General features: G+C 32.2%; 1 protein-coding gene across 2 annotated transcripts in view; it reads left to right on the top strand.

The window, feature by feature from the left end:
• The window catches only part of LOC127720342 (uncharacterized), a 101,438-nt gene that overhangs the window by 5,657 nt on the left and 74,540 nt on the right, over positions 1-21,241 (top strand). Inside the window, exon 2 of one of the 2 annotated variants that reach the window (XM_052226923.1) lies at positions 905-2,871. The exons of the other annotated variant lie outside the window; for it this stretch is intronic. Coding sequence (XP_052082883.1) covers positions 911-2,584 — 1,674 coding nt within the window. The 5' untranslated portion in view covers positions 905-910 and the 3' untranslated portion in view covers positions 2,585-2,871. Of the gene's footprint in view, positions 1-904; positions 2,872-21,241 lie in introns of those variants that run through there. 2 annotated transcript variants of the gene reach the window in all.

Genomic DNA, 21,241 nt, shown 5'->3' with positions numbered 1-21,241 from the left:
TTGTACTTTCGTTTTCTGACGAATGATAATATATCACTTAGATCAGGTGAAGCAGTTTGAGTGGCTTGATTGTCTTCGATTATTTGTGATATAATGATATTGTTTCTGATGTTTTTAATCACAAGGGACAATGCGATAGTATCAGACCGTATAAAGACTCAAACAGTCAAAGGGAAATAACCATTTGTTGTCTCTTGTGAAAACTGGGTGGTAACGTGTTGGACAAAATTATTTTTGAACTTAATTTATCCAATTTAATCTAACTAATGGTTGCACTACTGTCATCAGGCTGTTAAAAAACTTGCAAAAAGGATCTAATGTATTTGTTGTGGTATATTTTGGTTGACAAACTGAGTCTTAAATATGGTATGTAACGATTATATCACTATCCAAAATAAAAGTGAGCAATTTGTCCTTTCGTTTCTTTCAGAAAAATATATAATATATACCGCTTAGATCTGGTGAAACAGTTAAAGTGGCATGGTTGTCGATTGGTTTTATGTGTCGTTCGGTTTCTGTTTCCTGCAGTATACCAAAGTTGTCTTTTTATTAAAAAGAGACAATGCAAAATAGATTGTATTCCACAATATGAAACCCTCCTTTCTTATTGCTTCCTGTTGCCCAATGTACCACTCATTTCAAAGTAGTTTTCGTGTACAAAAATTTAGTAAAAGAAATTTGATCTACCTCTATATTGCTTTGTTTCCATTCGAAAGAACCCAAAAAAAGCTTTTTATTTAAAAATGAATTATGTGTATCAAAAACATGTTTGTCTCGAAAAAGCTGAAAATGGATGTCAACATTCCATTTTCATGTGAGGTGAGCGAGTGTATATCATCGAATTTTATCTGAATTTAAAACTCTTTACATTAGATTAAAACAAACGATTTTTTTTATGTTTCAGTTACAAATGGCGACATTCTTACCAAAATGCGATACTTGTATGACAGATGATGCCTCTGTTTGGTGTTCAGAATGTGAAGAAGTCATCTGTTATGATTGTGAAAAACAACATAGCCGGATAAAATTAACAAAGAAGCATAATACAATACCTATAGAAGATTACCAGAAACTTCCTAGTTCTGTTGCTGACATTAAACAGGAATGTAAAGTTCACAATAACAATTTTTATTTTTACTGCTTAATTCATAGCGAGCCATGTTGTGTGTCATGCGTGTCTCAGGAACATGACACGTGTAAAAATTTGAAGCCATTAACGGAAGTAGTGGACGGTGTGAAATCGTCAGCTGCATTTGAAGATTTAGAAGATAGGGCAAAGGACATTAGTGAACTTATCGGCAATCTGATAAAGAATAAACAAGATAATAAACGAAGTTTTGGATTTCAGAAAAATAGAATTATTTCCGAAATGCAAAATGTCCGAAAGACCATAAATATTCATTTGGATAAACTCGAAAAGGATCTTTTGGCTAAATTAGATAACGAAGAGAAAAAACAATGCAAAAATATTGACAGTTTAATTGAAAAGATCTCAAAAATGGGTAAGCATTTCGATCAAATAGTAAACGATTTAAAACAGATCAAACAACACGCATCTGATTTCCAAACTTTCTTTGGTTTACATGAGTGGAATAAGAAAATAGAAAAGGATGAAAAAGATTTGATGTCTTTACAAAGCGACAAGATACTTGATAGTGCTGACATTCATATAGAATATTCGCCGATACTTATGAAGTTTGAGACATACGTCAAAGAATTCGGAAAGTTAGAAGTTAAGTCTTCGTCCTCAAAGAAAAATGTTCTAAAGAAGGAGAAACCGGGACAGATTATCGTTCCTATTTCTAACACTGTGGATAACATTAAATTGACAAGTATTCGGTCTTTCAAGACACCTGATGGAGTATCAAGCAACATTTTTATAACAGGTATCGATATGTTCGACGACGGCAGAATCGTGTTTGCAGATAACCAACATTTAAACAAAAGACTTGTTATCATGAATCGCGAAGGCAACTTTATAAAAAACATACAACTTGACGATAGGTGTTTTGATGTTGCAGTGATAGATAAAGACACAGTTGCTTCAACATTAGTTGAAAAGAAGAAAATTGTTATCGTTGATGTTAATTCGTCAAGAGTTCAACGGTATATACTTTCAAGTGCGGAATGTTACGGTATAATTTTTTCAGGTGAACAGTTAGTCGTCAGTCTTCCCAAGACCATTCAGTTTGTTGATCCTTCTGGTAATAGCTTGTCAACGTTGTCAACAGTCAATAAATCCATGTATTGTTCCGTGTTAGATGAAAAACTTTATTATACCTCACACAATAGTGAAGCCGTCTATTCGACTAAATTGAATGGAGAAGTTCTTTGGAAATTTGACTGTCAGAAATATGATTATCCGACTAGTATAACCAACGATGCGTCTGGAAATATTTTCGTAGTTTGCACCGAAAGTGATCGTTTGATGGTATTAGGAAATGATGGGAAGACATATACAATTCTCCTGACAAAAGAAAATGGATTGCAGAAACCTAGAGCCTTACATTACGACCGTAAATCCAGTACCCTCTGTGTGTGTACTTTATCTGGACAATGCTTCCTTTATAAAGCTACAAACTGAATTATTTTTGTTCATACCGTTGAAAAAAGCTTTTGTATACTGTACATATTTTCAGAAATTTAAGACAAATAGCAGCATGATAACTTACAACAAAAAGTAATCTTCTAGATCCAGATAATGATAAGTCTTACGACAACTATGTTTAACATACACTCATGGAAGAAGGAAAACAAGTGTGCATGTCTAATTTGTTTGTACTATTTGTTCATAAACAGATGAGTAAGATAATCAAATATTTAAGGATTACTTTGAAATTATATGAAACAACGAAAATAAAAAAAATAAAATTGGTCAAGAGTATAGAATAGTGAATGGAAACGGGAAATTTGTTAAAGGAACAAAACCCGATTAAAGAGCAGAACACAGCCCTAGGCCAGATTTAGGTTTTCAACGCAACGAGAAAAGAGGCGGGCATCAACCCTAAACAATAATGTTTATCATTGGGTTATTTTTTGTTAAAAATTCAAAGACCCCTTTACTGTTTTGATGACTTGTTATCTAAAAATATATTTCACATGATGACTTCGAAAAAACTTCCACTTGTACAAGATATTATATGACAAGCAAGTTTTCAGCAATTATTTAAAGTGTACTAGATATTAGTTTGCACTTTATGGAAATATTTAAGAGTTCTTGTTGGTTTTGTTTAAAATGTGCATTGTTTGGTTTTCCGTTTTTTGGGGTTTTTTTCTGCGTGTTTTGTTCTTTTTTGTGCTATTTGTGTTGTCCGGTGATTTTCTTGTTGATGATGCTTTTATCTGAAAGAAGCTGTTTGTAAACTGTTGAGGCAGGTATTAAGGGAAAACAACTCATACCAAGGTAACATGATATAGCGTAACAGGGAACAGCATTTGCTCTTTCAGGACACTGGATAGAGAATCCATCGAAATATCAGGTATCGATATTTTTGACAACGGGAGAGTCGTGTTGGTCGATTACAATAACCAAACGTTACATAGCAGACTTGTTATCAGGAATCAAAATGGCAGGTTTATTAAAACCATAAAACCGGAAGATAGAGCATCCTGATTTTCTGATGTTGCAGTGACAGACAAAGACGTAGTTGCTACAATATTGTTATCGTTGATGTTAATACATTGAAAGTACAAAGGTATTTACGCACACGTTACGAATGCTTTGGTATAAACTTTATAAATACTTTTAGCTGTCAGTCTCTACAATCAATTTCTTTGATCTGTCTGGTAATTTTTTTCAACTTTGTCAACAGCCGTTCACTCAAGGTATTGTTCCAATTTTAATGACAACCTGTATTATACAACACACAGTAGTGATGTACATGTGGCCTTTGCATCTGAATTAAATGGAGACGTTCATTGGAAATTTGACTGTAAGAAATCAGCTCATCTGATTAGTATAACAAACGGTGCGGTGCATCTGATGGTATTTTCGTAGCGTGCATGGATAGTAATCAATTGTTGTCATAATGAAAATATAAAAAAAATAAAGACTGAAAACACTAACTCTACACAATATCAGGTTCTCTGAAAAGGTAAGCAGATCCTGCTCTATATATGGCACCCGTGAATTAACGTTTTATATATTTTGAAAACAAAAATTGCAAATTTCATTATCTTATTCATAAAAGTATACTGCAAAAGGAAAAGATAGGCACACTGTTTTCTATCTTCCGTTTGTCTATTTTCACTTTTTTGATATAAGACTTGATTCTGAAGACAAACTAGTCGTTTGGACTTTCAATGAATGATTTTTGATCTACTTTGCTTGTATTGTTTTGTTTTGTTCGTTTGTTTGTTTGTGTTGTTTTGTCTGTTTTGTTCTGTTATTTTTTTTTTTGTTACTTAATTTGGCATTTTAACTAATGAAAACATGTCTCCCGTTTTTGGGATCACATATGAAGAATAAATCAAAGTCATGCGCATATATAGACCGCATAGAAACAGTTTGACTTGGAAAAAAGTTGAATCACAAAAATACTGAACTCCGAGGGAAATTCAAAACGGAAAGTCCCTAATCAAATGGCAAAATCAAAAGCACAAACACATTAAACGAATGAACAACAACTGTCATACTCCTGACTTGGTACAGGCATTTTTTATGTAGAAAATGGTGGATTGAACCTGGTTTTATAGCGCTAAACCTCTCACTTGTATGACAGTCGCATCAAATTTCATTATATTGACAACGATGCGTGAATAAAACAAACAGACATAAAAGGTAAAAATGTCAAAATAGGGGTACAGCAGTCAACACCGTGTCACAATTTTAATCACAACAAAAACAAACAAATATTTAACAAAGAAGCACAAAAAAGCATATATCACATTTAACAATCTCGTTCATTGCTTACTTATTTTTGTATTTTATTTATGTTTGCCAAATCAACCCATAAAGGATCGAATGATTTTAAGCACTGGGACCGAATCGTTATTTTAACATTAACTCTGGCATAGAATCGCGTGTTTGACGTCAGAATGTTAACGTCACACAGGTAGAGATATAAAATAATTTTGTCGTTCAAAGTATACAAAAACAATAATAGAACAATAACACAATGATGGGATGTTTAAAGTACAGAGACACGTCAAATGTATATCACCAAAAACAGACCAAACAGTACAAGTAATATTAATAAAGACAAATAAAATAACACTTAACACGTTATTGAGATAATAAACAGCGTCAGTACACAGAATCTATACTTCAAAACCATCATGTATTATTTGAGAAGTTGATACGGAATAATAATATATTTATCAACAAGGTATTGGTACCTTCCGATGAACTTTTTTTAGAAAAAGGACGAGACGTTCTTTGACTTACCCCTGGTTCATCAACCTTCTGCTCAGACACTGGTGACGTTTTACAAAGTCTGAGTAGGAACTGCAAGCTCTTGCATACCGAATAAGTTGGGAAATGTATATCCCATATGCAGTTGAAGTTGGTATATTGCTACTAACATGACTAAGGTGGGGGAAATTGATAATTCTAAAATTAAAATCGTCTCGTTTGTCATAGATTCTGGCACACTGAGATGACTGTGTATGTCAAATTCGAGGTATAAGTCTAAAATGAGGCGGAGGAAGCCGTGTCTGTTGTTTCATTAATTTCTAGTTCTGGGGGATATATTAATAGAACCCAATCAGAAAAGTTCGGATTGTTAATGGAAAGAACATCATCAATATATAAAGTGAAATTAAATAATCTGGCTTCCTTGATCTTCTTGTTTTTAACAAGTGTCTGAAGGAACTCCGATTCATACGAAAATAAGAAAAGATCGGCAAGGAGAGGCGCACGGTTCGTTCCAATAGGAATGCCGACAATATGTTGAAAAAGTCTACCTCCAAATTCAACAAAAATGTTGTCGATAAGAAACTCCAGCATACTGATCACTTGTTCCTCTGTATAGCATGTTTTACCCTTTTGTTCGCTATTAACAAAATATGCCTTATGGTATCCCAAAGTAATAAATTTATAGCGTATGCTACCATTTTTATGTTGAAAGGCATTGTGTATTATTTCTTTTAGACAATTTTTCAATTTCACATGGGAATTGGTGGTATACAGGGTTGAAAAATCAAACGGTTTGAGAGAACTAATTCAGGAAAAGACCGATATTTAAAATTATCCAGAAGTTCTTTAGAATGTTTAACATATGATTAATACCACTACGCGAGTAAACAGTTTCACAGTATTTCTGAAGACCCTCTTTCACTGCGGACAGTATTTTAGTCAATCTGATGGACAATTCTTTGGTGGAACATGCAGATGAGCCGGCAATGTACCGTTGTTTGTACGAAATTTTGTGAAACTTAGGTATCCAATACATACAAGGTAAGTCCTCTGATTTGTTGTTCAATGTAAAGTTCATTGAAGCCATGAAGGACTTATGATTCGCCAAAATCTCATCCTTGTCAAATAATATGTCTGTGTATGTGGGATTAACATATCATTAGTTTGACAATACAAACTCTTATCAAGATTTTGGTTTAGCGCAATCTACAGTCTTTAGTTTTCTTTGTTGTGTTTTATGTACTATTGTTTGTCTGTTTGTCTTTTTCTTTTTTTCCATGGCGTTGTCAGTTTATTGTCGACTTTCGATATGAGTTTAAATGTCCCTTTGGCATCTTTCACTTCTCTTCTACATGTAATGAGTCAATCCTTTTCAAACAGTTTTTTACATTTTGTTCTCGTGTTGATCTGTTACTTCATGTGACATACATAGGTACGGTTGAGGGTACGTGCTGTTCCGAACCCGAAGCCTGTAATCCATTCGGTTTCCTTTATTTCTGTCGGCAATAACATTTTTCTTTTATAATTTGTTTTACACTTCAACAATAACTAAAACTAATACGGCATAATACATAAGGTATAAAACGCATACCGTATAGCAAGTAGGCTATAAACATATACCATAGAGTTAGGAGCTATCCAACTCATACATAAAGTGAGGATTATTACAGGTAAGTTACTATTGAGTTACGATTATCTTCCATAAATTTTCGATGGCTTTTGATTTGGTGACAAGGCCATTAGCATGATTATTATATGATATGATATGAAGAATACAAACACACAACGAAACCGAACAGATCAACCTGGTGGCTGAGTAAAACAGCAGGTTTACACGGAGAAATTATCAGAAAACGATCATGCCTATTTCTACCTCCGCCATGTTGGGATCGAAGTAACTGCGGTCCCATCGATCAGTTTAACACCAGTGATATTGTTATCAGGCTATAAAACACATATCGCCAATCGCAAAGTAAGCTGGTTATAAAACTCATATCTTATAGTCAAGAGGCTATGAAACTCAATCTGTTATGTAATAAGGCAATACAACTCAGACTGTATAGTAAGCAGACTAGAAATCATATACCGTATAGTAGCCAGCTTTAATACTCATGCCGTATAGAAATCAGACTGTAAGTCCCCGACAACCCAGTAGCCAGCACTTCGGTATTGACAAACAAAAAAAAAACATTAATTGATTGAAATTTGCTGTTATAAAACTTTTAAAATCATTCAAATTAAGGATTATATCTTCTTCTTTTTTTTTGGTATACAATATACAATCAACATTTACTATAAGTTTTAACTTGTAAAATATATAGACTATATCTACGGTCTGTGTTTTTGTTACTTGTTTTTCTGCTGAGTTAGGCCATTTTCAACTGATTTTTATAGTTTGTTCATATATTATACTGTTACACTACTGTCTCAGGTTAGGGGAAGGGTTGGGCGCCCGCTAACATGTTTAACCCCGCCACATTCTGTATGTGTCTGTCCCAGGTCAAGAGCCTGTAATTCAGTGGTTGTTGTTTGTTGCTGTATTTCATATTTGTTTTTCGTTCATTGTTTTTTTACGTGAATTTGGCCGTTATTTTTCTCGGTTGAAATATTTTACATTTGTCATTTCGAGGCCTTTTATAGCTGACTATGCGGTATGGGATTTCCTCATTCTTGAAGGGCGTATGGTGACTTATAGTTGTTAATTTCTTTGTCATTTTGTATCTGGTGGAGATTTGTCTCATTGGCAATTAACCACATCTTCTTGTTTTTATATATCTACAAAGCAACTCATAACGTATAGTTAGCAAGCTATATAAGTCATGTCATATAGTAGGCAAGCTATATAATTAAAACAGTAGAGTAAGCAGGCTTTATATCTCTGTTTGAGAGTTGTCTCATTGACAATCCTACCAAATCTTCTTATTTATATATATCAAATTAATAGTTAAGATCCATTTTGTTACATATGGTGATCCGTTTATTTGGCAATCGCCAATGGCAGTCAGCAGGGTTTAAGAACATCCGTTGTTCGACCTGCTAGTCAAATGCGTTTTGTTAAAATATACTTTTTCACTTTTTTGGTCTTTTGGAAAATGTTGTTTGTGCTGTATTTAGACCCCTCTACCAAGAAATTTGTTTTGCATGCACACGTACTGCGGTTTTTATCTAACGCAATCATAGGTTTGAACGTTGTTTTCAATTTAGACTTATAGATATATATAAAGCTCATACAATACAGTAAGCAGGCTGTTATACAAATACAGTATCTTAAAAACAGGTTATTTAGCTCATGCCGTATAGTAAAAAGGCTATAGCTGTATAATAAGTAAGCTATACAAGTCATGCCATATAGTAGGCAAGCTAAATAATTCATACCGTATAATAAGCAAGTTTTAAAACTCATATCATATAGTAAGCAGCCTATAAAATTCATACCGTAAAGTAAGCAAGCTATACAACTCTTATCGTCTAATAATCAAGCTATACAACTCGTACCGTCTAGTAAGCAAGCTATTAAACTCATACATTATAGTAAGCAGGCTATAAAATTCATGCCATATATTAAGAAGGCTTTGGAGTTCATATCATATAGAAAACATGCTATAAAACGTATACTGTTGAATAATCAGGCTATATAACTCTAACGGTATAGTAAGCAGGTTGTCAAAATCATACTGTAAAATACGCAGACTTTGAAACTCATAATGCATAATAAGCAGGCTATAAAAAGCATACCATATAGTCAGTAGACTATCAAACTCGTCGTTTATTAATGAAGCTACATAACTCGTACCGTATAGTATGAAATACATAAGGTCAATACAGATATAGTTTGTATTCAGAAGTCTGAATTTGAGGATAAAAAACACACAGGCTGGTAATTAGTTAACACCTTACCGATTATTTAAAGATATCCCGTAAAATATATCTTCTATAACTATTCATTCTTTTCAGATTCATTGCGCAGAAGTTAGAAAAAAAAGGCAAATATGCAGGGTTCAGTACAGATTTTTATCTGCAAACCATGGAACATTGAAGTTGAAGATGAAATTCAAATTTGTTTTCTTCCCTAATTTCCTGGTTTGGAAAAACAAATGATATTTTATTAATTAGCATAACCATTTGAAACCTCTAATTAACTCTGGTAGATTATATTCAACATATTTATGCCTGTTGCTGGTCATATATTAAATGTTTGACAATATATATATTTCATTTGTTTAATTGCCAAATTAACTAATGAATCTGTAATTCAACTTAATTCCACTGCTTATCCCTGAACGTTATAGTAGATAACCAAAAACTTAGAATTGAATTGAATAGTATCAGACCGTTTCTGGACTCAAACAGTCAAAGGAACATAACCGTAGTTTGTCATCTGTGAAAGCTATATCACGTGACAATACTTCCTGGCTATATATCACGTGACAATTCTCCCTGGTTATATATCACGTGACAATACTTCCTGTTTACATATCACGTGACAATACTTCCTAGTACATGTCACGTGACCATACTTTCTGGTTACATATCACGTAAACATACTTCCTGGTTACATAACTATCAACAGTATGTTATAACACTTTATTTGGTGTGACATTTATTGTAGGAGTCTTCAAGTAAGTACTTAAAAAATTATTTAATAGAATATAAAAAAAGATGTGGTATTATTGCATGTTATGAGTGAACTAATGCATTTGTTTTTTGAAGAAAAAAAACTATATCGCGTAGATTTTATTTAAAAGATATGAAATATAAACCAAACTTACACAGTTTCAATAATTCGGATGAAACTGTATCAATAGTCTTTCTTTTTTTTTCAAATTTCGGTTTATGGAGAAAAGTAAAGTAGAAAAATACCGAACTCCAAGGAAAATTCAAAACGGTAAGTCATTTATCAAATGGCAAAATCAAAAGCTCAAACACATCAAACGAATGGAAAACATCTGTCATATTTCATGTATCTGGTGGAGATTTGTCTCATTGGCAATTAACCACATCTTCTTGTTTTTATATATCTACAAAGCAACTCATAACGTATAGTTAGCAAGCTATATAAGTCATGTCATATAGTAGGCAAGCTATATAATTAAAACAGTAGAGTAAGCAGGCTTTATATCTCTGTTTGAGAGTTGTCTCATTGACAATCCTACCAAATCTTCTTATTTATATATATCAAATTAATAGTTAAGATCCATTTTGTTACATATGGTGATCCGTTTATTTGGCAATCGCCAATGGCAGTCAGCAGGGTTTAAGAACATCCGTTGTTCGACCTGCTAGTCAAATGCGTTTTGTTAAAATATACTTTTTCACTTTTTTGGTCTTTTGGAAAATGTTGTTTGTGCTGTATTTAGACCCCTCTACCAAGAAATTTGTTTTGCATGCACACGTACTGCGGTTTTTATCTAACGCAATCATAGGTTTGAACGTTGTTTTCAATTTAGACTTATAGATATATATAAAGCTCATACAATACAGTAAGCAGGCTGTTATACAAATACAGTATCTTAAAAACAGGTTATTTAGCTCATGCCGTATAGTAAAAAGGCTATAGCTGTATAATAAGTAAGCTATACAAGTCATGCCATATAGTAGGCAAGCTAAATAATTCATACCGTATAATAAGCAAGTTTTAAAACTCATATCATATAGTAAGCAGCCTATAAAATTCATACCGTAAAGTAAGCAAGCTATACAACTCTTATCGTCTAATAATCAAGCTATACAACTCGTACCGTCTAGTAAGCAAGCTATTAAACTCATACATTATAGTAAGCAGGCTATAAAATTCATGCCATATATTAAGAAGGCTTTGGAGTTCATATCATATAGAAAACATGCTATAAAACGTATACTGTTGAATAATCAGGCTATATAACTCTAACGGTATAGTAAGCAGGTTGTCAAAATCATACTGTAAAATACGCAGACTTTGAAACTCATAATGCATAATAAGCAGGCTATAAAAAGCATACCATATAGTCAGTAGACTATCAAACTCGTCGTTTATTAATGAAGCTACATAACTCGTACCGTATAGTATGAAATACATAAGGTCAATACAGATATAGTTTGTATTCAGAAGTCTGAATTTGAGGATAAAAAACACACAGGCTGGTAATTAGTTAACACCTTACCGATTATTTAAAGATATCCCGTAAAATATATCTTCTATAACTATTCATTCTTTTCAGATTCATTGCGCAGAAGTTAGAAAAAAAAGGCAAATATGCAGGGTTCAGTACAGATTTTTATCTGCAAACCATGGAACATTGAAGTTGAAGATGAAATTCAAATTTGTTTTCTTCCCTAATTTCCTGGTTTGGAAAAACAAATGATATTTTATTAATTAGCATAACCATTTGAAACCTCTAATTAACTCTGGTAGATTATATTCAACATATTTATGCCTGTTGCTGGTCATATATTAAATGTTTGACAATATATATATTTCATTTGTTTAATTGCCAAATTAACTAATGAATCTGTAATTCAACTTAATTCCACTGCTTATCCCTGAACGTTATAGTAGATAACCAAAAACTTAGAATTGAATTGAATAGTATCAGACCGTTTCTGGACTCAAACAGTCAAAGGAACATAACCGTAGTTTGTCATCTGTGAAAGCTATATCACGTGACAATACTTCCTGGCTATATATCACGTGACAATTCTCCCTGGTTATATATCACGTGACAATACTTCCTGTTTACATATCACGTGACAATACTTCCTAGTACATGTCACGTGACCATACTTTCTGGTTACATATCACGTAAACATACTTCCTGGTTACATAACTATCAACAGTATGTTATAACACTTTATTTGGTGTGACATTTATTGTAGGAGTCTTCAAGTAAGTACTTAAAGAATTATTTAATAGAATATAAAAAAAGATGTGGTATTATTGCATGTTATGAGTGAACTAATGCATTTGTTTTTTGAAGAAAAAAAACTATATCGCGTAGATTTTATTTAAAAGATATGAAATATAAACCAAACTTACACAGTTTCAATAATTCGGATGAAACTGTATCAATAGTCTTTCTTTTTTTTTCAAATTTCGGTTTATGGAGAAAAGTAAAGTAGAAAAATACCGAACTCCAAGGAAAATTCAAAACGGTAAGTCATTTATCAAATGGCAAAATCAAAAGCTCAAACACATCAAACGAATGGAAAACATCTGTCATATTTCATGTATCTGGTGGAGATTTGTCTCATTGGCAATTAACCACATCTTCTTGTTTTTATATATCTACAAAGCAACTCATAACGTATAGTTAGCAAGCTATATAAGTCATGTCATATAGTAGGCAAGCTATATAATTAAAACAGTAGAGTAAGCAGGCTTTATATCTCTGTTTGAGAGTTGTCTCATTGACAATCCTACCAAATCTTCTTATTTATATATATCAAATTAATAGTTAAGATCCATTTTGTTACATATGGTGATCCGTTTATTATGCAATCGCCAATGGCAGTCAGCAGGGTTTAAGAACATCCGTTGTTCGACCTGCTAGTCAAATGCGTTTTGTTAAAATATACTTTTTCACTTTTTTGGTCTTTTGGAAAATGTTGTTTGTGCTGTATTTAGACCCCTCTACCAAGAAATTTGTTTTGCATGCACACGTACTGCGGTTTTTATCTAACGCAATCATAGGTTTGAACGTTGTTTTCAATTTAGACTTATAGATATATATAAAGCTCATACAATACAGTAAGCAGGCTGTTATACAAATACAGTATCTTAAAAGCAGGTTATTTAGCTCATGCCGTATAGTAAAAAGGCTATAGCTGTATAATAAGTAAGCTATACAAGTCATGCCATATAGTAGGCAAGCTAAATAATTCATACCGTATAATAAGCAAGTTTTAAAACTCATATCATATAGTAAGCAGCCTATAAAATTCATACCGTAAAGTAAGCAAGCTATACAACTCTTATCGTCTAATAATCAAGCTATACAACTCGTACCGTCTAGTAAGCAAGCTATTAAACTCATACATTATAGTAAGCAGGCTATAAAATTCATGCCATATATTAAGAAGGCTTTGGAGTTCATATCATATAGAAAACATGCTATAAAACGTATACTGTTGAATAATCAGGCTATATAACTCTAACGGTATAGTAAGCAGGTTGTCAAAATCATACTGTAAAATACGCAGACTTTGAAACTCATAATGCATAATACGCAGGCTATAAAAAGCATACCATATAGTCAGTAGACTATCAAACTCGTCGTTTATTAATGAAGCTACATAACTCGTACCGTATAGTATGAAATACATAAGGTCAATACAGATATAGTTTGTATTCAGAAGTCTGAATTTGAGGATAAAAAACACACAGGCTGGTAATTAGTTAACACCTTACCGATTATTTAAAGATATCCCGTAAAATATATCTTCTATAACTATTCATTCTTTTCAGATTCATTGCGCAGAAGTTAGAAAAAAAAGGCAAATATGCAGGGTTCAGTACAGATTTGTATCTGCAAACCATGGAACATTGAAGTTGAAGATGAAATTCAAATTTGTTTTCTTCCCTAATTTCCTGGTTTGGAAAAACAAATGATATTTTATTAATTAGCATAACCATTTGAAACCTCTAATTAACTCTGGTAGATTATATTCAACATATTTATGCCTGTTGCTGGTCATATATTAAATGTTTGACAATATATATATTTCATTTGTTTAATTGCCAAATTAACTAATGAATCTGTAATTCAACTTAATTCCACTGCTTATCCCTGAACGTTATAGTAGATAACCAAAAACTTAGAATTGAATTGAATAGTATCAGACCGTTTCTGGACTCAAACAGTCAAAGGAACATAACCGTAGTTTGTCATCTGTGAAAGCTATATCACGTGACAATACTTCCTGGCTATATATCACGTGACAATTCTCCCTGGTTATATATCACGTGACAATACTTCCTGTTTACATATCACGTGACAATACTTCCTAGTACATGTCACGTGACCATACTTTCTGGTTACATATCACGTAAACATACTTCCTGGTTACATAACTATCAACAGTATGTTATAACACTTTATTTGGTGTGACATTTATTGTAGGAGTCTTCAAGTAAGTACTTACAAATTATTTAATAGAATATAAAAAAAGATGTGGTATTATTGCATGTTATGAGTGAACTAATGCATTTGTTTTTTGAAGAAAAAAAACTATATCGCGTAGATTTTATTTAAAAGATATGAAATATAAACCAAACTTACACAGTTTCAATAATTCGGATGAAACTGTATCAATAGTCTTTCTTTTTTTCAAATTTCGGTTTATGGAGAAAAGTAAAGTAGAAAAATACCGAACTCCAAGGAAAATTCAAAACGGTAAGTCATTTATCAAATGGCAAAATCAAAAGCTCAAACACATCAAACGAATGGAAAACATCTGTCATATTTCTGACTTGGTACACGCATTTCCTTATGTAGAAAATTGTGAATTGAAATTGGTTTTATAGCTAGCTAAACCTCTCACTTGTATGACATTCGCATAGAATTCCATTATATTGACAACAATGTGTGAGCAAAACAAACAAAAATAATAGGTAAAACTTATACCTAGCAATACGAAATTTATATCAGTACCTTTAGAGAAACTCTTTGGAACAGAGGTTACGACAGAATCATAATTATATACATTTTATCTACTTTTCCAGTTTTGGGTGTTTAAAAAAAGAAACTTTTTACTTATGATGTTTGAAAATCCCTTTGGTATCTTTCGCCTCTCTCCTTGACTCAGATATATATGAGGATTATTGTTTGTCATTTGATATTTCAACTTATCCAATATTTCAATATGTAATTTGGAAAATATTGACAACAAAATCTTAATTTTAATTACATTGCACAAATTTCCCGTTTCCTGTTTCAGACGTTTCATGAGAAAAAAATTATATTTTTGCTCAAAGTAGTAATTTCCTGTCATTAAATGTTATGAGTTTCCGTATTCACTCAGACTTGTCATGTTTAAAATAAATCAATATTTGACAATTGTTACACAATTCAACAGATTATGATAAAATGTTAGATTTTCGCCTTCAGATACTAATTTCTGTTCATAATTTTTTTTAATTTCCTCATACAATCATGTATGAGATGTTTTAAATAAAGTTATATAGTAATAGAATATTTTGCTCAAATTATATCTTAAATAATATAATTTCCAAGTGTTTATTAAATTCTAAGAAAAAACTATGTTTTAATCAAAACTCAACAATTCCTATCATTATTAATATGACAAACTTTTAGACTATCAAATATAATGACATCCTCGACACAACAACAATCAAGTAGTTTATGTTTCAATTTTAATGGTGTCTATACAAATTCAAAGTTACCAGGATTAAAAGTGTTTACGCCAGACGCGCGTTTTATCTTCAAAAGTCTCATCAGTGACGCTCGAATCAAAAAAGTTAAATAGGCGAATTTGTTGTGGAATATTTTTGTAACCAAACCGAGTCTCAGAGTATAGGTATTTAACGGTTATTTAATTGTCAGACATGAATGTTATGACTACAAAAATAAATTAATTAAAAAAGAAAGAAAACATACCGCTTACATATAGTGAAGCAGTTTAAACGGCATTGATGTATCATAGTTAATTGTGTCAGTGGGTTTCTATTTTTTAAGTAGACTTCAATTCTTCTTTTTTTTCGAAAGGGACAATAATGCGTGAGATGAATCTGGAAAGGCAAAACTTTTCACACATTCGTGTGTAGGATTTTGAAAATCGTATTGATTAACACTGAATTGGAAATCATACTTTGACCTACATGTATGGATATTCGTTTTCTTGTTACATATACATATTTCACGATTTCGTGCTCTCTTCATGTCAGTTCTTAACTTTTTCATCTATATATACATTTTACTCTGTCAAATGATCAACTGATCAAATATTCTTATATTCTATAGAATAACAGCCACGTACCTCATAATGGGGTCGGGGGAGTATAGAATTAAATCTTGATTCTATGTTTGAAAAAAAATTGTATTGGCATTCAAAAGAAAATAATTCTGAAAAGTTTGTGCGTTAAAAATTGTTAAACATATCTGCTTGTCTGTGATAAAAATGTCATTACAAAATTTAAAAAAAAATATATAGCACCCCCCTTTCAAAAACTAAGTTGATACAATAAATTACATACAAAGTGACTTGTATTTTTCATACACTGTGATCGGGTGGTAACAATTCTTTTGTGTCTTGCTTCATGCAGTAACAGTTATATTTTTATTGTGTATGGATAATGATCTCTAAAGTTTATATATATAGATTAATGAGTGAGTTTTATTTCACATTAAAAATGAGCCATAGGGCGTATTAAAACCCGAACGCATCAGAAAAGAATATCCCTCTTTAGTGTGGTCGGTAAAATAGGATGCAAATTCTGCAAATCTTTGCAGAAAATAATATTTTTTGACGAATAAGTCAGATTATGCATATTTTAATGTTTTTCTTGTCGTAGAACACACCGAGGGGTGTTCTACGACAAGAAAAACCTTAAAATATGCATTATCTATAAAGGCAACAGTAGTATACTGCTGTCAATAGTCAGAAATCGATTAAGCGAAAACAAATCCGCGTTACAAACTAAAACAGAGGGAAACACATCAATTATAAGAGGAAAACAACGGAACAACAGAAACACTGAACTGCAACAAAAACAAGCGCCAACATACATAGAAACCGACTATTTGATAACAATTGCCATATTCCTGACTTGGTACAGGACATTTTAAGAAAAAAATGGTTGGTTGAACCTAGTTTTATGGCTAGCCAAACCTCCCGCTTATTCATAATCAATCAATCAATCATTCAGATGTTGCAATTATTTTGTAAACAAAACACTGGGTACAAAAATACTGGCCAGTGTTCAATATATGATCAAAACTGTTAGATAATGTACATTAGCCACTTATTTTAACGAATAAGTATGAGCGAGTTTATTTTGTCTCTGATAACTTAAAAGATATTAAATCGAGCCACGTGATAATAGAAAGAAAACGTGTACAGATTACTTACGTTAAGAAATACTCGTTTAACAATATCGTTGTAAAGAGATGGAAACTATTACTGATCGAGACAATACACTTTCAGTGGTATTTTTAAACGATTTGTTGTGTTTGATATATCTTAACTAGTTCATGTAAATATATGTCGGTAACCTTAGTTTTGAAATAGAAATTAAAAAAACTAATCAAATAATTTTTTTTGAAATATTTCATGAAAAGTTCTGAATATTGCAGTTCTATTCATAATCCTGTCAAACATCACGTTCAGCATACGTTTCATGTTTCAAAAAATTAAACCAGATATACTCATGATACTGTCATACACTGAATATATAGAGTAATTAGTAAATTGATGTATTTATAGATGACAAAAACTATTCTTTTTTTTGTTATATCAATGTAACTTACAGAAAAGAAATATTTGAAGTGGCTGGAATGTTCATCAAGCGTTTTTCGTATCGGTGTCTTTTAAAACAAATGATGTTGCTCTTACGGAGTTGAAAGAAATGTTAAGTAAGCTTTAATTGTAGAACCGCATGAATTATAATCTCCCGGGTTAGATAGTTTGAGCTTGCTTTCTGTAACTGTGAGTATTCTATAATACAGTATATATCTTTGGTTTTTACTTTCCAGCATATCATTGTTTTAGAGGTAAATGGCTTTTATTGTTGTTCTTTTGTGTACATTCTCTTAATCTACTGATCTGGATTAAAATGGGTGAGGATTGAGGTCTCAATAAGCTAATTTAAACTCATCACAAGTTCACGGATGTTCCAAGTATTTGACCCTTGTCAATCGTATTTCATATCTTAAGGTTTGTCGTTATGAGAAGAAATCAGTGGTAATTGCTTATTTTTTCTATGTTTTTTTTTTGGTGAAATTGATTGTTTTATTCATTTTTGTAGATGTAATAGACGAAAAGTGTGGTTTCTTTTTGCCCGATTGATCATCATTATCTGCGACTTTATATATTGCAGATATAAAAGACAAAACCGGGCGGTTGCTGAAACAGACTGGAATTTTAATATTACAAAGTCTACATAATATAAGTAAAATATTTTAAAAAATATTATATATATGCATAAACTTTAAATGCTAAAAAGATAGCACTATGCATTGCTGTTTATGGCAATTTTAAATTAATGTGCAAAATTAAGGACATCGTTCATCAAATACGATTGAATTTGTACATGACTTATTTCCACTGGTTACGAATTTCCATTATCATTTTATGAAATGCAATTTTGAGCCATCTTCCGGAATTATATAATGTGATAACATATTCGGCACCACGTCTAAATGTTATTTAAACCTTTACATGCTTAATGTATACACATCCAGCTGTGATACTGGGAATTGTTTTAATGATTGAAAGTTTTTTGGAACTCTTCGTGTGAAAATTTGACCTACCTCTATATTGCTTTGATTTCCTTTGTAAGAACCCCAAAAAGCTGTATATTTGGAAATAAACTATTTATGTCCATAACATATTTTGATCTTAAAAACACTATATAGTTTTTGCTACTCTGTTTACAGGATGTAGCACCTCTAGAATACCAAATTGGTCATAAACAGTAGAAATACATACTAAGAGGATAATTGATTTTTTTGTAATTTCGATTTTATGAAATATTGTGATAAATTTGATGTCTCTGTTCATCTTAAAACTTTAGGGATAAAAACAATATCGGACCATTCGGACCGATGAATTCTACCTACATGTATTCACAGATTGGAAAACGTGGCTTACTTTGTCTGGACTAAATATTTGATAATGATTCAACACATGTTATCTCAATTCAAACACAGAGTATTCAAATAAAACTTTATCTTTGTATGTTTCAGTTTGAAATGGCGACATCATTACCGATATGCGATATTTGTATGACAGATGGTACGACAGAATCTGCCTCTGTTTGGTGTTCAGAATGTGAAGAAACCATCTGTAATAATTGTGAAAAACAACATAGCCGGATGAAATTAACAAAGAACCATAAAACAACACATATAGAAGATTACCAGGAACTCCCTGGTTCCGTTGCTAACATCAAACTGGAATGTAAAGTTCATAATAGAAAATTAGATTTTTACTGCTTATTTCACAACGAGCCTTGTTGTGTGTCTTGCGTTTCTGAGAAACATGGCACCTGTACAACATTGAAGCCATTAACAGAAGTTGTAGACGGCGTGAAGTCGTCTGCTGCATTTGGCGATTTAGAAGATAGAGCTAAGGACATAAATGAACTAATAGGCAATCTGATAAAGAGTAAACTAGATAAAAAAGCGCGTTATAAGTTTCAGAAAAATGGAATTATATCCGAAGTACAAAAAGTCCGAAAGGCAATAAATAATCATTTAAATAAACTCCAAACAGATCTTTTCAATAAATTGGACAACGAAGAGAAGAAACAAATTAACATCATAGATAGTTTTATTGAAAAGATCTTAAAAATCAGTAAAAATGTCGATCAAATAGCAAACGATTTGAAACAGATCAAACAACACGCATCTGATTTTCAAGCTTTTCTTGGTATACCTGAATGGAATAGAAAAATAGAAAAGGAAGAAAAAGATTGGATGTCTTTACAAACCGACCAGAAAATGGATAGTTTTGACATTCACATAGAATATACGCCGATACTGATGGAGTTTGAGAAAGATGTCAAAGAATTATGGTAAGTTAGAACTGAAATCTTCCTCCGCAAAGAAAATTCTTCTAAGGAAGGAGAAACAGGGACAGGTTTTCGTTCCTGTCTCTAACACTATAGATAACATTAAATTGAAAAATATTCGTTCTTTCCAGATACCAAATGAAGCATCAAAGAAAATACGTATAACAGGTATTGATATGTTTGACGACGGTAGAATCGTGTTTGCCGATGAATCGTCAAACAAACAACTTGTTGTCATGAATCAAGAAGGCGAGCTTATCAAAACAATACAACTTGAAGACAAATGTGTTGATGTTGCAGTGATAGATAAAGACACAGTTGCAACAACATTAGTTATAAAGAGGAAAATTACTATTATTGATGTAAACTCATCACAAGTGCAAAGGACTATACCCACGGAAGACGAATGCTACGGTATTATTAGTACAGGTGAACAATTGGTTGTCAGTCTCTACGACCAGACCATTCAGTCCTTTGATCTTTCTGGTAATACCTTATCAACGTTGTCAACAGCTGATGTCTCCTTTCATTGTTCCGTGTTGAATGACAAACTTTATTGTACCACACATGATAGTGATGCAGTCTACTCGACTGATCTGAATGGAGAAGTTCGTTGGAAATTTGACTGTCAGAAATCAGCTCATCCGGCTGGAATAATCAACGATGCGTCTGGAAATATATTCGTAGCATGCATGACTAGTAATCAATTGGTGGTAGTAGGACACGATGGAAAGAAATCTAGAATTCTCTTGACAAAAAAAGATGGACTGAAGAAACCTTACGCAGTGCATTACAACCGTAAATCCAACACTCTCTGTGTGTGTAATTTACATGGAAAATGCGTCTTTTACAAAGTGACATGATTTGTGTCGGTTGTCAGTTTAATCTTACGGCTCCGAGTTAAAAGAGAGCAGAAGTGACAAATACAAATATTTTTATAAAAAATTATATATTCTCATTTGATTTTTTACAATATGTTTTCATGCCAAGAGCCCTCAGAAATTAATCTTTGTTTGAAAAATGTCATTTAAGATAGATTGACTGTTCAAACTGTTAGTAAAATGTTGGTTTGGGGAAAAACATTTGTGTAACAAAATGTAAGGAAAAAAAGCGACGTCATTTATTGTAACGTCATATTTACAATCTTCAAAGCCAGTTTT

This window comes from Mytilus californianus, unplaced genomic scaffold (assembly GCF_021869535.1).
Source record: "Mytilus californianus isolate M0D057914Y unplaced genomic scaffold, xbMytCali1.0.p SCAF_11, whole genome shotgun sequence".
In the NCBI taxonomy this organism is placed as follows: domain Eukaryota; kingdom Metazoa; phylum Mollusca; class Bivalvia; order Mytilida; family Mytilidae; genus Mytilus; species Mytilus californianus.
This window is presented reverse-complemented; position numbering and strand designations above follow the sequence as displayed.